This window comes from Hyperolius riggenbachi, chromosome 12, assembly GCF_040937935.1.
Source record: "Hyperolius riggenbachi isolate aHypRig1 chromosome 12, aHypRig1.pri, whole genome shotgun sequence".
NCBI lineage: Eukaryota > Metazoa > Chordata > Amphibia > Anura > Hyperoliidae > Hyperolius > Hyperolius riggenbachi.
In genome coordinates, this window is record NC_090657.1 from 140168734 (window position 1) to 140188838 (window position 20105).

General features: G+C 43.0%; 1 protein-coding gene across 8 annotated transcripts in view; it reads left to right on the forward strand.

Annotated features, from left to right (window-relative positions):
• ARHGAP40 (Rho GTPase activating protein 40) overlaps window positions 1-19280 on the forward strand; it is a 209621-nt gene extending 190341 nt beyond the window's left edge. For all 8 annotated transcript variants that reach the window (XM_068263552.1, XM_068263555.1, XM_068263557.1 and 5 more), the window contains 6 exons: window positions 1605-1687; window positions 4079-4285; window positions 6913-7047; window positions 9011-9171; window positions 16110-16174; window positions 18620-19280. In XM_068263552.1, the coding sequence (XP_068119653.1) occupies window positions 1605-1687; window positions 4079-4285; window positions 6913-7047; window positions 9011-9171; window positions 16110-16174; window positions 18620-18726 (758 nt within the window). In that variant the 3' untranslated portion in view covers window positions 18727-19280. The remainder of the gene's footprint in view (window positions 1-1604; window positions 1688-4078; window positions 4286-6912; window positions 7048-9010; window positions 9172-16109; window positions 16175-18619) is intronic.
• Window positions 19281-20105: the final 825 nt, after the last annotated feature.

Below are 20105 nucleotides of genomic sequence, written 5' to 3' on the forward strand. Positions count from 1 at the left end.
TACATATGCACTCCCCACAGAGCTGCAGGGAATCCACTGAGAATGCTGTGCACATTGAATACAGAGGTGTTGTCTGTCACCCATAAACCTTGTTCAGATTGTGCATGAAGAATGTGTAATAGAGGAAGAATCTCCTCATTCCCCTGCAGAGCACCTGCACATCATTCTTACATGTACCCACACTTACATTGCCTAGGGCCTGATAGATGTTCTTTGTTCCGGCCTGTACCTTTTACAAGTACTCTTACCAAGGACTAGTTTTAGTCTATGACTAAAGGGAATAAATATGGCAGTCTCCATATCCTTCTCATTTCAGTTGTCTTGTAAAATTCCTAAGCGTTGGCAGTTAAGAGACGAATTTCATGTTACATACCTTTAATCAACAAAATTGTAATATGCAAATTAGAGGAGTCGGAGTCGAGGAGTCGGAGTCGGAGTCGGTGGAATCCTAAACTGAGGAGTCGGAGTCGGTGGATTTTTGGACCGACTCCACAGCCCTGGGTAAAATACCTACTTGCCTCCTGGGTAGCACTCCACTGATTGACAGATCCAGATTCATTGATCTGAAGCTAATCACGTCTGTGATCCATCAGAAAGCATTGCTGGAATATTTACTTCCAGTCATGATCCAATCCGTCTAATGCAGAGTGAGGTTAGGAACACCAGGCAGAGACTCTAGCATTGTGGAAAACGCTGCAGTTTTTTCCACCAATGAAATAGGTGTGCATTTTACATTGAGTGTTTTTGAAACCAGCACAACTTGTTGCATCATTTTCAAAAACACATGTAACATAATGTATCTCAACGGAGACAAGAGAGGTATGTGGTTGATGCATTTTTTTTGTTAAAAAAAAAAAAGTTACAGTAATTTATTCCATTGATTAGGAACATTCATAAAAAAGAACATTAAAAAACATGGTGCATACAAAAAATAAAAATGCACACTGCAGAAAACAGTTTTCTGCCCTGCCTAGTGTGCTCCCAGCCTGAAGATGGAAGAGTTATTCCAGCAGGACTCTTTTTAGAGCAAATCCAATTTTATAAAGAATAACATTAAAACCGTAAAGTCTCATTTATCCAGCACAGGCGGGGATTTCCTGATGCCGAATATGTGTGCTTGCTGGTTGCTTGAGAAGACAAGCCAACCAGGTTTAAAAATATACCACTAACCTCACCCAACGGACTAACTGCACAGTGGTGTGCATCAGAAACTGCTTATGAATTCTCCGGGTGCTGTCCTTATTTTTTGCAGCTTCCAGCAGCATCCTTGCATGGTTCCAATGCGTCGTGACCAGATGCAGGTCAGGTGACGCCTTGGGGAGCCATACGAGGATTCCGCAAAGCAGCTGGGATCTGCAAGAAGTGAAAAGGACGGTGCCCTGAGGATTCATAAGCAGTTTCTGCTGCACACAGCTGTGCAATCTTAGGAACACCCCCATTGTGTCCTGCCAGGCATGCCGGTTAGTTGAGACTGCCGGATGCCTGAGTTCCAGTTAACTAGAACTCTAGTGTAGCAGTACTTGTATTTAGTTACCTTTATTCCTATGTTGTCCGGATACTAAATTTTTAGAACATAGCTACAACTTTTTCTCTTTTTCCTACAGAGATCTCAAACCTAAAACAAAGACTTCAAGCTTTGAACTTGCTAATCCTGATCCTTCCAGAGGCAAATCGGTGCACCTTAAAGGTAACGTTTCTGTGCCCACAATGCTGGTTCTGGTGTGCTGTCTGCAGAGCGCTGTTGTATAACCTACATAATGGGCATGATTCACAAAGTTTTTTCACCCGTTTTCCACTGTTTCACCTTATCTATGTTACATTTTTAAGCTCCCAAAGAGCAAAAATATAATATAATTAAGGTAAGAAAAGTAATATTTAAATTAAATTAATCAGGAACAACTTACTATGAGTGATTATTTTGCTTGTAAATGTGCTGTAAGGTTATTTTTTATCACTTAGGTGATAATTAAGTCATAGATGAGAAGTTTTGTCAATAGAGCCCAATGTCAATAGATCTTACTACTGGGGTGATGCTCTGTTTTTGTTCCTCTCTATATAATAATCCATATTGGTAGCAAATTGGTAAATAATTAAATGCAGTGTTTTGCTTCATAGTAATGTATATAGATTTATAAACTGAATTCCCTCACTGTGAAGTTCCAGGTTCACTTTTTAGGTTCACTTTAGCTCAGCACTTATGGCCTCAAAAATGTTTCCCTCCTTTTCATTACAATCAGATGGTCTAAAATCATATGTTCTATTTATTATATTCTATTTCAACTACTGCTGCAGACTTTTTTTTTTTTATTATTATTATTAGTATTTCTGGTTGAATATTTCCTTCCAACTAATGGACTGTTCTGGTAAATACATACAGTAAAACCTTGGATTGAGAGTAACTTGGTTTAAAGAAAACCTGTAATGAGAAAAAGCTCCCCAAGGGGTACTCACCTCGGCTGGGGGAAGCCTCCGGATCCTATTGAGGCTTCCCCCGTCCTCCTCGGTCCCACAGCGGTGGCGATAAAGTTCCCTCAACAGTGGGGATGTAAATATTTACCTTCTCGGCTCAAGCGCAGGCACAGTAATGGCTCTCCGCTCGGAGATAGGCGGAAATAGCCGATCGCTGTCGGGCCGCTCTACTGCGCAGGCGCAAGTCTTCTGCGCCTGCGCAGTAGAGCGGACCTGACAGAGATCGACTATTTTCGCCTACCTCCGTGCGGAGAGCCGCAACAGCGCCCCTGGAAAGGTAAATAAATCAGCGCTTGTCGAGGGAGGATTGTCTGCAGCTACAGGGGAGGGGGAAGCCTCATTGGGACCCTGAGTCTCCCCCCCCCCCCACACCGAGTTGAGTATCCCCCAGGGGATTTTTTTTTGTTACAGGTTCTCTTTAAAAATTTGATTGTCTCTTTAAGAGCGCTTTGCGTGACGTCATTACAACTGAGCCGATAGTTCGTCTCCCTTTGGGGCAGCAGGATTGTACTTAATTGTACTTCACCTCCTTGGTGGTTATCCCGAGCTAGGGTCGGGGCGGAAAACCGCAGCTAAGAGCGGTAATCCCGACCTCTGCTCGGGGTAGACGCCGGAGGCTGTGTGCAGAGCAATGCGCGCAGAGGGAGCGTTTCTACATACCTCCCGGGGATCCTGACGTCGGCTGGCATTCTTCTTCCTCTCCTCCGGGGCTCTGCTTCCTGCTGGTGAGATCGCCGGCTGTCGTCATTTCACTTTAGAGTTGCAGCGCCACCCAGAGGATGGAGGCTTAACTGCAGCGCTGGAGCCAGGAAGCTGAGTGATTACCTGGGCTGCTGCAGATCTCCCTGGTAGCATGATTTTTTTTCCAGGTTTTAGGGTCTGAAAGGGTGCAAAAAATTGCACCGCTTTTAGACCCTAAAATCTGGAAATAATCAGAACGCCAAGTGGGTTAATCTGAGTGTAGAGACTGCACAAAGTCACATTTTCATGAAATCCTCAAAAATAGCTTTCATTGGATAAGTTCCTTCCTAAAGACACAGAAAAAAAAAGTTTGGTTGAGCCAACTGAGGGCTATGATTTTGTTAGTTATAGTGAAAGTCTTGTTTACATTTTTATCTTGTACTATTTTACTATAACTGTTTTTGGATTGTGGAACTACCGTAATCAACTGGGCTTCCATTCATTCTTATGGGGAAATTCGCTTTGATGTAAAAGTGCTTTGGATTACAAGCATGTTTCCAGAACTAATTATGCTTGCCAACCAAGGTTCCACTGTACATGTCTTACTTTATCTCATGCCTGCATGGATCAGTATTATTTATCAATTTGCTTATCACAGTGGTGGGTAGCACATGCCATATATGACAGTGACTAAACAGTATTGAATGACTTTCTAGATGACCATATGGAGTTGTTTTCTTTAATAATGCTACTTATGTTTGTTAACACATCAGTTTTGCCCTATAAACTACCGGTAGTTAGTTCACTGGTTTTCTTATGCAGCCTCATTCTGCTTGCTGTCATGATTACAGTCATATAAGCCTTTTGATCTACCCATGTCTGTGTGACTCTACTACATCCTGTAACTGACTATTTATGTGTCCCATAGGCCTTGTTGCAGTTCCTCAAGAAAGTGGTTGACCAGCAAGAGAGTAATCTCATGTCTTTGTGGAACATTGCCACCATAATGGCACCAAATCTCTTTATGTACCGAGGAAACAATAACAAGAGCTCAGAAGGTGGTGAGAAGCAGTTGGCAGAGGAGGTGGCTGGGCTGGTCATGGCTATGGTACATTACCAGGACCTCTTATGGACGGTGAGTACTTCAGCTAAGTATTGCTGTCATAGAGGCAGATAAATTAAGATGCATAAGGGATACTGTCAAGCTGACCATACACTATGCTGCCTGAAGGTACAATCGGCCTTCATTGAAAAAAAGATTATGGTAACTAAAAGACAGGAAGCACCAAAGAGTGACCTATAAAAGGCTGATTCCAGGGGTTATAAGTGTAATGTGCGCAACCAAGTATGCAAATATAAAACAATTCCAGTCTTTATTAATCACAAATGTAAGTTAAAAACAGGAAATTTGGAGAAATGTAGTAGTAATAAAAACATAAGAAAATCTACAGTGTTGCGCCTATTTTTGTGGGCAGCTGAATCTGGATGGGGGTTCCCAGCTTCCCCCAAAGGCTTCAACTAGAGTATAGAACAATAATCCAGACAGTGCTCATATAAAATTAGAAATTGTAATCATCACAATTTCAGTAATGTTTGTAGCACAATAGTGTATAAACATGCTATAGATCACCAATGTGGTGAACCAGCTTGTAGTAATCTACTGCAGTAGAAAAAATGGCCAAAAAATTATAAAATAGAAAATGGTTTGCTAATAGCACAAACCTAAAATAGGCACTTGGAAGGGAAGTTATACCAATTTTCCAGTGTGTTGTTGAGGCTCCTTTAATAAAACCCAGTGTTCTGGTTGCTCCAAACTATATATAGCTGTACTGTTCCTTGTACTTAGGCAATTACTATTAGTAATATGAGCGCTGTCTGGATTATTACTCTAGTAATAAAAACATGTCTGGGAATCCACTGTAGTGAGTTAGAAATTAGCATAATTAGCAATATAAGTGCTAAATAAAGTGAAACCCAGTCATGTACAGACATTATTAGGCACACAGACCGTGTATGGACAAAACAGAACATGTATAATACTGCACTAGAGTGGGGCCAAACCTCCGATTTTAGGTTCGCGAACCGGGTTCGCGAACTTCCGCGTAAGGTTCGGTTCGCGTAAAAGTTCGCGAACCGCAATAGACTTCAATGGGGATGCGAACTTTGAAAAAAAAAATTATGTTGGCCACAAAAGTGATGGAAAAGATGTTTCAAGGGGTCTAACACCTGGACCCCCAGGTGGAGGAGTGGGATACATGCCAAAAGTCCCTGGGAAAAATCTGGATTTGACGCAAAGCAGCGTTTTAAGGGCAGAAATCACATTGAATGCTAAATGACAGGCCTAAAGTGCTTTAAAACATCTTGCATGTGTATACATCAATCAGGTAGTGTAATTAAGGTACTGCTTCACACTGACACACCAAACTCACCGTGTAACGCACCGCAAACAGCTGTTTGTGTAGTGACGGCCGTGCTGGACTGGGGTGCACCATGGCGAGAACAGGTATGCAGTGGCGGGTTCACTGAACAGAACAGGTATGCAGTGGCGGGTTCACTGAACAGAACAGGTATACAGTGGCGGGTTCAAAGAACAGGTATGCAGTGGCAGGTTCACTGAACAGGTATACAGTGGCGGGTTCACTGAACACAACAGGTATGCAGTGGCGGGTTCACTGAACAGGAATACAGTGGCGGGTTCACTGAACAGAACAGGTATGCAGTGGCGGGTTCACTGAACAGTACAGGTATGCAGTGGCAGGTTCACTGAACAGGTATGCAGTGGTGGGTTCACAGAACAGGTATGCAGTGGTGGGTTCACAGAACAGGTATGCAGTGGCAGGTTCACTGAACAGGTATGCAGTGGTGGGTTCACTGAACAGAACAGGTATACAGTGGCGGGTTCACTGAACAGAACAGGTATGCAGTGGTGGGTTCACTGAACAGAACAGGTATGCAGTGGCAGGTTCACTGAACAGGTATACAGTGGCGGGTTCACTGAACACAACAGGTATGCAGTGGTGGGTTCACTGAACAGGTATGCAGTGGCAGGTTCACTGAACAGGTATGCAGTGGCAGGTTCACTGAACAGGTATGCAGTGGTGGGTTCACTGAACAGGTATGCAGTGGTGGGTTCACAGTAGAGGTATGCAGTGGTGGGTTTACAGAACAGGTATGCAATGGCAGGTTCACTGAACAGGTATGCAGTGGTGGGTTCACAGTACAGGTATGCAGTGGTGGGTTCACAGTACAGGTATGCAGTGGTGGGTTCACAGAACAGGTATGCAGTGGCAGGTTCACTGAACAGGTATGCAGTGGTGGGTTCACAGTACAGGTATGCAGTGGTGGGTTCACAGTACAGGTATGGAACCGTTCGCAGGCGAGCCGTTCGGCCCAACTCTATACTGCACGGGGCGATCACATATTGGGCTTGATTCACAAAGCCGTGATAAATCATATCACGACGTGCTAGCATTTTGCGCACGCTATAACACGCGTAACGGTTTTCACGTGCAAATTTGCGATTGCGCACAAAAACTGTTACACAAGTTATAGGGCACGCAAAACGCTAGCACGACCGTGATATGAGTTGTCACGGCTTTGTGAATCAAGCCCATTGAGCGATCTCAATGCCTGCTCCTATTCTGTTGGTATTTTTAGTGGATAACCATAGCTGTATCAAATGTTCTCCACTGCAATATAGCAAAGCTCAGCTTTGCATGGATTTTTGTGGATTGTGTAACATTTGATGTGATTGCTTTCCAGGTCCCCACCTTCTTACTGTCTCAGGTCCGGAAGCTCAACGAGAACAGTAGCAAGAGGTTCAACGAAAACAGACTGCTTAACTTTCTACGAAAAATCCATACTGACAAAGAAAAGCCAGAGAAAAATCAGTCAGAGGTATGTCCAAACCTATGGGATTGTACAAACATGCACACTGCCAGCCAGGGGTGTGAAAACAGCCAGTCAATACTATAAGTAAGCCCAGTTGCTTGGTGGTTCATTTGCTGTAAACTAAGCTTTTACAGGTAAAGGCATAGTGTTTACATGTACACAGATACTGTATTTATCCATAAACATAAACTTCCTTTGAAGAGTCCTCCCACTGCAATTATAGACTGCTTAAAGTGAACCTCTGGACTAAAAATCTACTCAGCAGAACTGAAAAGGCTTGGTGTTTCTTTAACGGTTTCACATCATCAGAACTTTGTTTTTCTTACCAAAGCATCATTTTTAGCTGCATTTTTAGCTAAGTTCCACCCATCAAAGAAAACTGCCCGGGGTTTTTTCCCTGATGCTGTACAAAGCATGATGGGATTTCCTATGTTGTTCACGTTGCCTAGCAACTGGGAGGGGTGATCAGGGTGAGTAAGAGATTATATTACCTCTCTATTTTTAATTAACATAACTAATGCAACTTAATGACAGTATGTTTGTTTAGGCTTAAGTTCCTCTTTAACATACTCCCTGCACTCGGAATGTTAATTATTTCGAACGCTTCTCTTTAAATAATTCGACTCAATTTTTAAGACCCTTCAGCGATGTTCTCGGCTAGCTGCTTATTTTATTCTTTGAGCTTGTGACCCCACTCCTCCCAGACCAACTCTGCAGCATTCAGGTCAGGTGACTGGGCAGCCAGTCCTTGACAAATAGTGTTTGAAATAATGGTTATTTCTGCAAATGCCTTTATGCAGCTTGGAAGTATGTTTGAGATCCTCTTGTTGGAGGGTAGAGTAATTAGACATAGGCCAGAAGGAATGGTGTGGTTTTAATTGTATTTTAAGGTTGTTTCCAAACTTTCACTGGGGGTGTATATGGGGTTGATATTGGTCAATGGAAGAATTAAACACATTAGCAATCTCATATAAGAAAATGCAAAAAGCTATGACTAATAGGACAGGTGGCACCTAGCACAAAACCTTTATAAAAATATATTGTTTTTAAAACATTTATCTTGCACTATTCTCCTGGCCGACACAAAGCACCAGAGCTGCAGCCACTAGGGTGCACTCAGTAGGCAGTAGCAGAGTTAGGGAGTCTTGCCCATAGATTCTTTACCAAATAGGTGCTGGATTACTGATCTGGATGAGCTGAGATTCGAATCCTGGTCTCTTGTGTCAGAGGCAGAACCCTTAACCAGTACACTTTCCAGCACAAATGATCTTTTAACATCTTAAAATGAACATTTAGACAAATATATGTTACACTTCAAATGTGGATCTCATTTGTATTATAAACAAAATAATATCCCTTGGTTTGTTGTGGTAGTTAAACCCCAAATACAGAATTTAGCACCACAGAGGCTTATCAGCAATGTTTCTGTTTTGCTTGAAGACCTGTTGTAGGCCTCTCAAGTGATCCAAGTGACATCTTGGACACTCCTCTTTGTGCTTGTGCAGCTGAGGAGAGGGCGAGGATGTCAAGGCATGAGGCAGCCAATAAAAAAACACCTTGGGTAAGAATCTAATGTGTATACAGGAGCCCGCCAACATCACCTACAGATCAGGCATGACAGATCTTTAGCGCTGCCCGACAGCCTGAACACATCGTTTTCCCCATTCACTTTGTGCTGCTTCATGCGTTATTACTCCACAGCAACATATCGCCCTTCTAGATGGAATGGTGTAGATGTTTAGGAGTCTGAGAAGGAGCTTAGTACATCTTACCCATATCAGGGGTGCTTATTTCACATAACAGTTAAATTGGTCATGTAGAAAACCTATATTATTATTCAGGGTTTCTAATTCTAATGCCACCTTTGGTGGACATCCTCCGTATGTTTGTTACTGTGCCCTTTGTGTCAGTGGTATGCACATTTTGCATTGGGAATTACTTCAATTATTACATTTTCTTCCTCCTCCAGCCGTACAAGCAAGTGAAAATCCAGGCTTCCTTGTTCATGAAGGACTCATTGGCAATTCATTTAGAGCAAGGAACACGAGCGGAAGATGTGTTAAAAAAGTGTGAGGATCACTTAAAGCAGCGTAGCTGGCCAGTGATCAGCACTGTGGGTCTCATTAAATGGTATGTACCTGGAAGGAAATGGCTACATCTACAGCTAAAGGCGAGGTGTGGGAGGGGAAATGAAACATGCAAGGGGAAGGTGATTGTTAATAAAAGGACAGTGGACAGCAATATGGGAAAAGGAAGGTTGAAATGCTATTTTAACAAGATTAAAACAAAACCTTTTCATTCAGATATGCCTGAAGGTTTCTAACTACAATATTAAAAGGGAATATTGCATAGTGTATGGGCACCTTTAATCCCTCTTTTACAACCAATATGGCACCAAAGTATTTAAAGGTATCCCGGGATAAGAGATACGGAGGCTAACATGTTTATTTACTTTTAAATAATGCACATTGCCTGGCTGTCCTGCTGATTCTCTGCCTCTAATATTTTCAGCCATAGACCCCTGAACAAGCACGCAGATCAGATGTCTGACAAATCTGACAAGATTAGCTGCATGCTTGTTTCAGGTTTGTGATTTAGACCCCACCGACCAGAAAGATCAGCAGGACTGCCAGGCAACTGGTATTGTCGAAAAGTAAATATGGCAGCTTCCATAGATCGCACACTTTTGGTTCCTTTTAACCACCTGAGGACCGTGGTCTTTACCCCCCTTAAGGACCAGGCACTTTTTTTCCATTCAGACCACTGCAGCTTTCACGGTTTATTGCTCGCTCATACATCCTACCACCTAAATGAATTTTGGCTCCTTTTCTTGTCACTAATAAAGCTTTCTTTTGGTGCTATTTGATTGCTGCTGCGATTTTTACTTTTTATTATATTCATCAAAAAAGACATGAATTTTGTCAAAAAAAATGTTTTTTTTTAACTTTCTGTGCTGACATTTTTCAAATAAAGTAAAATGTCTGTATACATGCAGCGCGAAAAATGTGGACAAATATGTTTTTGATTAAAAAAAAACCCATTCAGTGTATATTTATTGGTTTGGGTAAAAGTTATGTTTACAAACTATGGTGCAAAAAGTGAATTTTCCCATTTTCCAGCATATCTGACTTTTCTGAGCACCTGACAAGAATTCCAGGATAGTATAAATACCCCCCAAATGACCCCGTTTTGGAAAGAAGACATCCCAAAGTATTGACTGAGAGGCATAGTGAGTTCATAGAAGATATTATTTTTTGTCACAAGTAAGCGGGAAATGACACTTTGTGACAAAAAAAAAAGTTTCCATTTCTTCTAACTTGCGACAAAAAAAAAAAAAAGAAATCTGCCACGGACTCACCATGCCCCTCTCTGAATACCTTGAAGAGTCTACTTTCCAAAATGGGGTCATTTGTGGGGTGTGTTCACTGTCCTGACATTTTGGGGGGTGCTAAATTGTAAGCACCCCTGTAAAGCCTAAAGGTGCTCATTGGACTTTGGGCCCCTTAGCGCAGTTAGGCTGCAAAAAAGTGCCACACATGTGGTATTGCCGTACTCAGGAGAAGTAGTATAATGTGTTTTGGGGTGTATTTTTACACATACCCATGCTGGGTGGGAGAAATCTCTCTGTAAATGACAATTGTTTGATTTTTTTTAAACACACAATTGTCCATTTACAGAGATCTTTCTCCCACTCAGCATGGGTATGTGTAAAAATGCACCCCAAAACACATTATACTACTTCTCCTGAGTACGGCGATACCACGTGTGGCACTTTTTTGCACCCTGCGCTAAGGGGCCCAAAGTCCAATGAGTACCTTTAGGATTTCACAGGTCATTTTTGTTTCAAGACTACTCCTCACGGTTTAGAGCCCCTAAAATGCCAGGGCAGTATAGGAACCCCACTAATGACCCCATTTTAGAAAGAAGACACCCCAAGGTATTCCGTTAGGAGTATGGTGAGTTCATAGAAGTTTTTATTTTTTTGTCACAAGTTAGCGGAAATTGATTTTAATTGTTTTTTTTCACAAAGTGTCATTTTCCGCTAACTTGTGACAAAAAATAAAATCTTCTATGAACTCACCATACTCCTAACGGAATACCTTTGGGTGTCTTCTTTCTAGAATGAGGTCATTTGTGGGGTTCCTATACTGCCCTGGCATTTTAGGGGCCCTAAACCGTGAGGAGTAGTCTTGAAACCAAATGTCGCAAAATGACCTGTGAAATCCTAAAGGTACTCATTGGACTTTGGGCCCCTTAGCGTACTTGGGGTGTAAAAAAGTGCCACACATGTGGTACTGCCGTACTCAGGAGAATTAGTATAATGTGCTTTGGGGTGTATTTTTACACATACCCATGCTGGGTGGGAGAAATATCTCTGTAAATGACAATTGTTTGATTTTTTTATTTACACACAATTGTCCATATACAGAGAGATTTCTCCCACCCAGCATGGGTATGTGTAAAAATACACCCCAAAACACATTATACTACTTCTCCTGAGTACGGCGGTACCACATGTGTGACACTTTTTTGCAGCCTAGGTGCGCTAAGGGGCCCAACGTCCTATTCACAGGTCATTTTGAGGCATTTGTTTTTTAGACTCCTCCTCACGGTTTAGGGCCCCTAAAATGCCAGGGCAGTATAGGAACCCCACAAGTGACCCCATTTTAGAAAGAAGACACCCCAAGGTATTCCGTTAGGTGTATGGCGAGTTCATAGAAGATTTTATTTTTTGTCACAAGTTAGTGAAAAATGACACTTTGTGAAAAAAAAAAACAATAAAAATCAATTTCCGCTAACTTTTTGACAAAAAATAAAATCTTCTATGCACTCGTCATACACCTAACAGAATACCTTGGGGTGTCTTTTTTCTAAAATAGGGTCACTTGTGGGGTTCCTATACCGCCCTGGCATTTTACGGGCCCAAAACCGTGAGTAGTCTGGAAACCAAATGTCTCAAAATGACTGTTCAGGGGTATGAGCATCTGCAAATTTTGATGACAGGTGGTCTATGAGGGGGCGAATTTTGTGGAACCGGTCATAAGCAGGGTGGCCTTTTAGATGACAGGTTGTATTGGGCCTGATCTGATGGATAGGAGTGCTAGGGGGGTGACAGGAGGTGATTGATGGGTGTCTCAGGGGGTGGTTAGAGGGGAAAATAGATGCAATCAATGCACTGGGGAGGTGATTGGAAGGGGGTCTGAGGGGGATCTGAGGGTTTGGCCGAGTGATCAGGAGTCCACACGGGGCAAATTAGGGCCTGATATGATGGGTAGGTGTGCTAGGGGGTGACAGGAGGTGATTGATAGGTGTCTCAAGGTGTGATTAGAGGGGGGAATAGATGCAAGCAATTCACTGGCGAGGTGATCAGGGCTGGGGTCTGAGGGCGTTTTGAGGGTGTGGGCGGGTGATTGAGTGCCCTAGGGGCAGATAGGGGTCTAATCTGATAGGTAGCAGTGACAGGGGGTGATTGATGGGTAATTAGTGGGTGTTTAGGGTAGAGAACAGATGTAAACAATGCACTTAGGAGGTGATCTGACATCGGATCTGCGGGCGATCTATTGGTGTGGGTGGGTGATCAGATTGCCCGCAAGGGGCAGGTTAGGGGCTGATTGATGGGTGGCAGTGACAGGGGGTGATTGATGGGTGGCAGTGACAGGGGGTGATTGATGGATGATTGACAGGTGATCAGTGGGTTATTACAGGGAAGAACAGATGTAAATATTGTGCTGGCGAATTGATAAGGGGGGGTCTGAGGGCAATCTGAGCGTGTAGGCGGGTGATTGGGTGTCCGCAAGGGGCAGATTAGGGTCTGATCTGATGGTAACAGTGACAGGTGGTGATAGGGGGTGATTGATGGGTGATTGATGGGTAATTAGTGGGTGTTTAGGGTAGAGAACCGATGTAAACACTGCACTTGGGAGGTGATCTGACGTCGGATCTGCGGGCGATATATTGGTGTGGGTGGGTGATCAGATTGCCCGCAAGGGGCAGGTTAGGGGCTGATTGATGGGTGGCAGTGACAGGGGGTGATTGACGGGTGATTGACGGATGATTGACAGGTGATCAGGGGGATAGATGCATACAGTACACTGGTGTGGGTGGGGGGGACATGGTCTGGGGAGAATCTGAGGGGTGGGGGGGGTGATCAGGAGGGAGCAGGGGGCAGTTTAGGGCATAAAAAAAAATAGCATTGACAGATAGTGACAGGGAGTGATTGATGGGTGATTAGGGGGGTGATTGGGTGCAATGCAAACAGGGGTCTGGGGGGTGGTCGGGGGGGGGGGGGGGGGAGTCTGAGGGGTGCTGTGGGCGATCAGGGGGCAGGGGGGGGGGGGGGGGGAAATCAGTGTGCTTGGTGCAGACTAGGGTGGCTGCAGCCTGCCCTGGTGGTCCCTCGGACACTGGGACCACCAGGGCAGGAGGCAGCCTGTATAATTCACTTTGTATACATTACAAAGTGTATTATACACTTTGTATGCGGCGATCCGGGTGCTAGTAACCCACGAATGACGCGATCGCGCCGCCCATGCCCGTAAAAGGACCGCCGCCATTTGTCTATACAGCGGTCCTTGCGGGGTCCACTTCCCGGCCGCCAATTGTATATATTCGGCGGTCGGGAAGTGGTTAAGCAAACCAGTAACTAAAAGGAAAATATCTGTGGTTAAATGGCTAACTTTCCTTTCCCTACCGCCGGTGCTGTTTCTTTCTTTTTTTTTTTTTTCCTTTTTTTTTTCTTTCTCTTTTTGAAAAGGTTAAACATCAAGAAGTGACAGTTTCTGCCCAGTAAAGACCTGGTCAGACTAAAACATAATCTTCACTGATAAGGAATTATAGCCATAAAACACATTCCTAGCAGAAAATGGCTTCTGAGAGTATGAAAGAGATAGAGATAAAAAAGGTCAATGGTTCATAGATTTTAGCTCTGGCATACTTCAATGATTGTACAATTTGAGCAGAGACAATGAAACAGTAAAAACTGAAAACGTTGATTTAAATCTCACTAATATTATAAATGCGAAAGTTTGAATGTTTACTCAATCACGCAACAATGGCTGAACGGATTTGAATGAAATTTGGCACACACATAGTAACATGGAATTACATATAGGTCTCTCTATGTGATTTGGAATTCCGAAACTGTGATCACGTTTGTCCACAATCCTGAAGATGTATTGAATGGAGAATAAAAAGACAAGTTTATTCATGAAAAACCCCATGATTTGTGCGAGTGGAAATTGTATAACATATAGGATACTTTTTATTCCCATAACCAAAAAGTGGGTGGAGACTAATTCAAATTTCCCTGGAAAAAAAACTACAGCCATTCTTACACTGTTAATGGCAGGGTACTCAAACTTTGCACAGTTGGTCACTGGATGGGGATTAATCAGAAAAGTGGGTGGGGCCTACAAAAGCCAATCAAAACCCACCTATTGATTTTCAAGGGGAATATTTAATTGCCATTCTTGCACTGTTAATGGCACAAGCCTCCAACCTGGTACAGTTGGTCATTAGATGACTGGGGTTCAATTCAGAAAAGGGGGTAGAGCCACAGCCTATCTGATTTGTTTTATTTCAATGCAAATTATCGATGCCAAAGACCGCAAAGATCACAAATTCGGTCATTGAGTAATTGTGGGTTAAGGTTAGAAAAAGTGGACGGAGCCAACACCAGCCAAATACATACCCGGGCAACGGTGGACCATCAGCTAGTGGGATATCCTAAAAAGTCATTTTTTGGAGAAGATAGATGCAGTGGTTTATCTCATCAGTTTATTTTTACCTCAGTATTCCTTTAAGCATCTTGCCGTTTTTTGGAAATCCGTTCTGTGAAATGCATTACGTATCGCGTTATTCAGCTTTCCTAAAATCCTAGCAATTGTACCTACAGGAATATGTGTATTTGGGGATGTGCTGTGCCTGAAACTGCATACTGCCACCATGGTTTCTAGGAAGCGCCTGGCAATATTAGAAAATCATAGCAGGCTGCAAAATTTTATGTTAAGAATGGTTAAAACAGCAATAACCTGTTGTATCATTATATAACAGAAACTTAAAGAGAATCTGTACTCTAAAATTCTTACAATAAAAAGTATACCATTATATTCATTATGTTCTCCTGGGCCCCTCTGTACTGTTTCTGCCTCTCCTTGCTGCAATCATGGCTTGTAATTGCCATTTTTATGCAGTGTTAACAAACAAGAGTAGCTCAGTGTGTGAGTTATACAGAGTATGCAGGGGGCCTGGAGAGGGTGTGTATAGCTTCTATCCAATCACAAGCAGCACAGCACATTCCAGCCTGACTGCCTGAGCCCGACAGACCCAACAGAGGAGAGAAGATTAGATCATATAACAAAGATAATACAGCCACTGTGCAACTAGAAAAGGCTGCAGTTAGACAGAGCACATTAGAACAGGTATAGGAACTTATAGGATAGAAGAAATAAGGATGAAAATTTTGTTACAGAGTCTCTTTAAAGAGAACCTGTACTGAGTAAAAATATTTAAAATAAACACATGAGGTAACTTCAAATGAACATTACATAGTTACCTTGCCATCAGTTCCTCTCAGAAGCTCACCATTTTCTTCTGACAATTATCCCTTCCAGTTCTGACAATATTTTGTCAGATCTGAAATATATCAGTTGCTGTCAGTAAAATATCAGTTGCTGTCAGTTATAGCTGAGAGGAAAACTGATGTACCAGGTAATGTCCATGTTTCCCTATGGCTCAAGTGGGCGATGTTACAGTTTAACTGTGTGCTGACCAGAAAGCTGTTATGGGTAATGGCCATTTTCAAAATGGAGGACGGAAAATTCCCTTGATCACAGTGAACAAACAGGACGCGGAACAGGAGAAAGACACTGAGGAGTAGACTACATGGAAGGTAAGTATGACTTTTGTATGCTTATTTTGACTTTTAATTTTCAGTTCAGGTTTTCTTTAAGCTGCTCATAAGACTGGTGACTTACCCATGCAGTTAACCACTACACAGAATGCAACCAATAAATGCAAGCAGTGAATGCGCACAATGTGCTGACCCTGTCCTATTCTTTGTCTTGTAGCAATGGCTCCCACGAGAACCCAAAAATGCAAGACCTGGGCCTGTATGAAGTGGGAGGAAATATCTGTAAGTACTTTTCTTGTTGCATCAGCAATAGTAGTGACCAGTGTTACCAACTCATCCCTTTAACTGTGAATTATGTAGGTTTAGGCACTGATTAGGAGTATGTAGCCCCAGAACCTGCAAAACTTATTGTAGCTGTGTCTGTATTGAAAGGGATGATTTGTCAACTCCACCCTGCGTACAAGCGTGGCTGTATTTATGCAGGCGCAGTACTGGCACACTAGTACGCGGCGGGGAGCACAGACACAAGAACTTATGCGACAAGCTCTTGACAGATTTGCTCAATGGGTCTACGAGTAGCAATGGTGAGGGAGAGGAAGAGATGGGCTTTCTAGAAAGGCTTCCCTCTACCCAGGTAAGTATTTAACTTTTTGTTCCCTGGCCAGTTCAGGTTCACTTTAAAAATGGCCCAGAGCAGCTATGATCAAAATATACAATTGAACCATAGTAAATTATAACTCTGCTTTACAATACAACCATGTCACTTCTGTTGTTTAAATTTCAAAAAATGATTTGTCACTATTTGGTAAGGACTCCTGAAGTGACAGGAGTATGGAGGCTGACCTATTTATTTGCTTTTAAACCATTCAAACTGCCTGGCTGTCCTGCTGATCCACTGCCACTAATACCACATACCCTAAACAAGCAGGTCAGGTCTAACTTGATTAGGTGCATGCTTGTTTCAGGTGTGTGATTCAGACACTACTGATGCCAAAAAATTCAACAGGACTGCCAGGCAACTGGCAGCCACCATATGCATTTCTCTTTCGGTTTTCTTTATAGTGTACCTTTAAAGTGTAACTGAAACTCTTATTTCTTCTGCCAGCCCCCTGCAGCTGACCTGTGCCCACGCCGTGACATACCAATCCTCTGTTCCTCCGCCGCGGCTCACTTTTCTTCATACAGTGGAAGCCGACTTTTAAGTCGACCTCCACAGCTGCCCTGGCCACGCGTATTCTTGTACGCATTCCTGGGGCCAGGAGTGTCCTGCGCAGGCACAGTATGAGAAAATCTCTAGTGCGCCTGCGCATTACACACCCGGCAACGGAGGAGCTTGAATGAGAATGTGCGCAAGTAACTAGGCTTTTTTTCAGGTATGCAAATTTCTCTCTAGTTGGACCCAGAGAATATATATAAAAAAAAGTCACTAGTTCATATATTTTAGCTCTCTGAGACATGGAAAGATGGTGTAGTTGAGCAGAGGCAAAACAATGAGAGGAATATGGAGGCAGCCATATTTATTTCTTTTTAAACCATACCAGTTGCCTGGCAGTCCTGCTGATCTATTTGGCTGCAGTAGTGTCTGAGTCACACCAGAAACAAGCAACAGTTCAAGGAGCCTCTGTACAAAACTCGCCTCCCTGAGATCCAGTGCTGCATTCTTTCTCCTGTCCTCTGGGGGTGCTTTATCCCTATGGTGAGATCAGTCTGTCTTCATGTAAAAGATGGCGATCTCACCTTTCATCGGAGGACATGGAAAAGACTGTCCGGTCCCAGGGACTGGAGTATGAGGTGCTGTGTGCTCACACACTAAGGGATCAAACCCACTATCTCTGGAGGGAGTGCAGCATCTGGAAAAAGAGGGATGATGCCCTCTACAATGTTCAACCAAAAAAAGTTGGCACATCCAAGGTGAATCTTTATTGGTTTCATAGAGAGCATAGCCAATGTTTAGGAGCCACGTAGGGCCCCTTTGTCAAGGCACAGCAGCGGTGGGTGGATGGGTGGGTGCTGCTGCCACCCGCTGAGTACACATCGCAGTGTGTGAGTGTCGAGAGGCGTCCTACTCCCAATAACCCCACAGGAACTTGTTTAAAGCGGCAGACAGATTTTTGCCTTCCAGCAAATTGTGCCTTGACAAAGGGGCCCTACGTGGCTTTGAAACATTGCCTATATGTTTTATATGGAATCAGTAAAGATTCACCTTGGATGTGCCAGCTTTTTTTGATTGAACTCTGCAGTAATTTGCCTGGTGGTTGCCCTGACCCAGGTTACTGCTCGCAGCATTTTTTTTTTTTTTTTTTTTTTTTTTTTTTTTACCCTGAGCCTGGGTCAGGAATACAGGAATACCGTTAAGGAGGTTAAGCAGGTTTCATATTGGTCAGTGATTGCCCTGTGTTTGTATGGTTTTCCTTTCACATCCCAAAAACATTCTGAGAAGTTAATTGATTCCCTCCAGAATTTAGTAGACTAGGCATGTATTAAATAGTCAGCTCTTCTGAGAGTTGTTGACATGACAATATTCTAAAGCTCTGTGGAAGATGTCACTGCTATAAAAATAGGTATAAGAATGTTCTGTTTACTTGTGTATTACCTCTTTCCCTCACTGTATGTGCACCTGTTTATATACAGTGCCATGGAAGTTGTTGAAGCTATACAATAAGGATTTTATGTAGTCCATCGTGGTGTTCTACTGTAACAAGTGTGATTGTTCTTGTGTACTGACAGGTGAACACTGCTTGGATCCTGACACTTACCTGCTGGACTTGTACAATGCCAATCCCAATGCGGAATGGGTGGTTAAGCCCAGCCCTCCTTCAACACCAATCTTATAGGGGTATAGGATAGCTGACTGGCTCCCATACAGAACTACATGTGCAAACTACTGGAGACATGGACTTACCTCCCCAGAACATTGTAACAGCTCAGCTGGAGTGCGATTTAAAGGGATTCATTTTAACTGACCATTTAAATACTGACATGAACTACACTTTTAGACATCTTGCCCCAAGGGCAATGTAATGTATATGGTACATGGTCACACACACTGTCATCTCAATAGTTCTTCATGGGAACACATGCCTTCCTGTGTTACCCTCTGCCGTGCCAAACTCAATGACAAAGATGTGAATGCTTACAGCAAGATAAAAGCAAGCAGTTGCACCTTTTGGCCCCCAGAGGGCCCCACATGCCTTCCTGCTGCATCTGATCCGAATTTTTATCTGATCTGAATTTTTATGATTCTTTATCCTTATGGACTGTACAGAAGTATATGTTAGTTGTTGTGTGTAAACAGAGCTAGCCTCTTTATTGTAATTATTTTTTTTAGTTCTATTTTTGTAACCTCTGTATTTAAATACGTCCATTAAAAACATGAAGTTATTGGAAATGTATCAGCAGTATGGTCATGTGTCTTTTTAAAACTTTTAATTTCAAGGTATTTTACACAAACCACGTCGGGTTACGCTCCCCTGCCGCAGCTCGTTGCAGCGGCCATTAATCTGAGACTTGCTACACTCCCTGTGGTGCCATGCGATGCAACGGAAGTGCCCCATGTGTCAGATGTAACGCACAAGCTGCAGTGCTTCACTTTGCAACCAGAAGTCGCATGTTATTTTTTTTTTTCTCCTTTAGACCACAGCTATAACACTTGGTGCGACTTTTGGCTGCGGTGTGGTTGTTCCAAATCACATCGTTATCACACCGCAGCAATGTTAAGGCAGCCTAACGTTAAATCTTACCTTTGTGTTAAAAAAAATGCTATGATGCACATCATTGCAACTCTACAATGTACTGTGTGATGTTACTTGTCTTTACAGTCTTATCTAGCCATATGAAAATCCTGCAGTGTGAACTTGCCTACAGCTGAACTTGTTGCCTCCCTCTAAATCGCGCCTCACCTCTGTCTTTTGATCACTCATGCTATCTAAGTGGAAAGAAGACAGCATGAGTCAACAGAAGGAAGGCAGCAAGGATTGATCACGTGAGAGTAACAGGCTTGAGTGAACTGCAGGATTTTTTTCACACTGCTGAAAAAGGTGTTTGGTATAGGAAAAATTAACATTGATTTTATTAAATACTTCTGTTACTGGATATACCATATAGAGGGACAGATGATCTCTCCTGCACATACACAACCCCTCCACTTTTGGCCTAAAAATAGGTCAAAAGCTAAGACCCAGCGATTGGCTGACACCCCCCACCCCCCACGGCA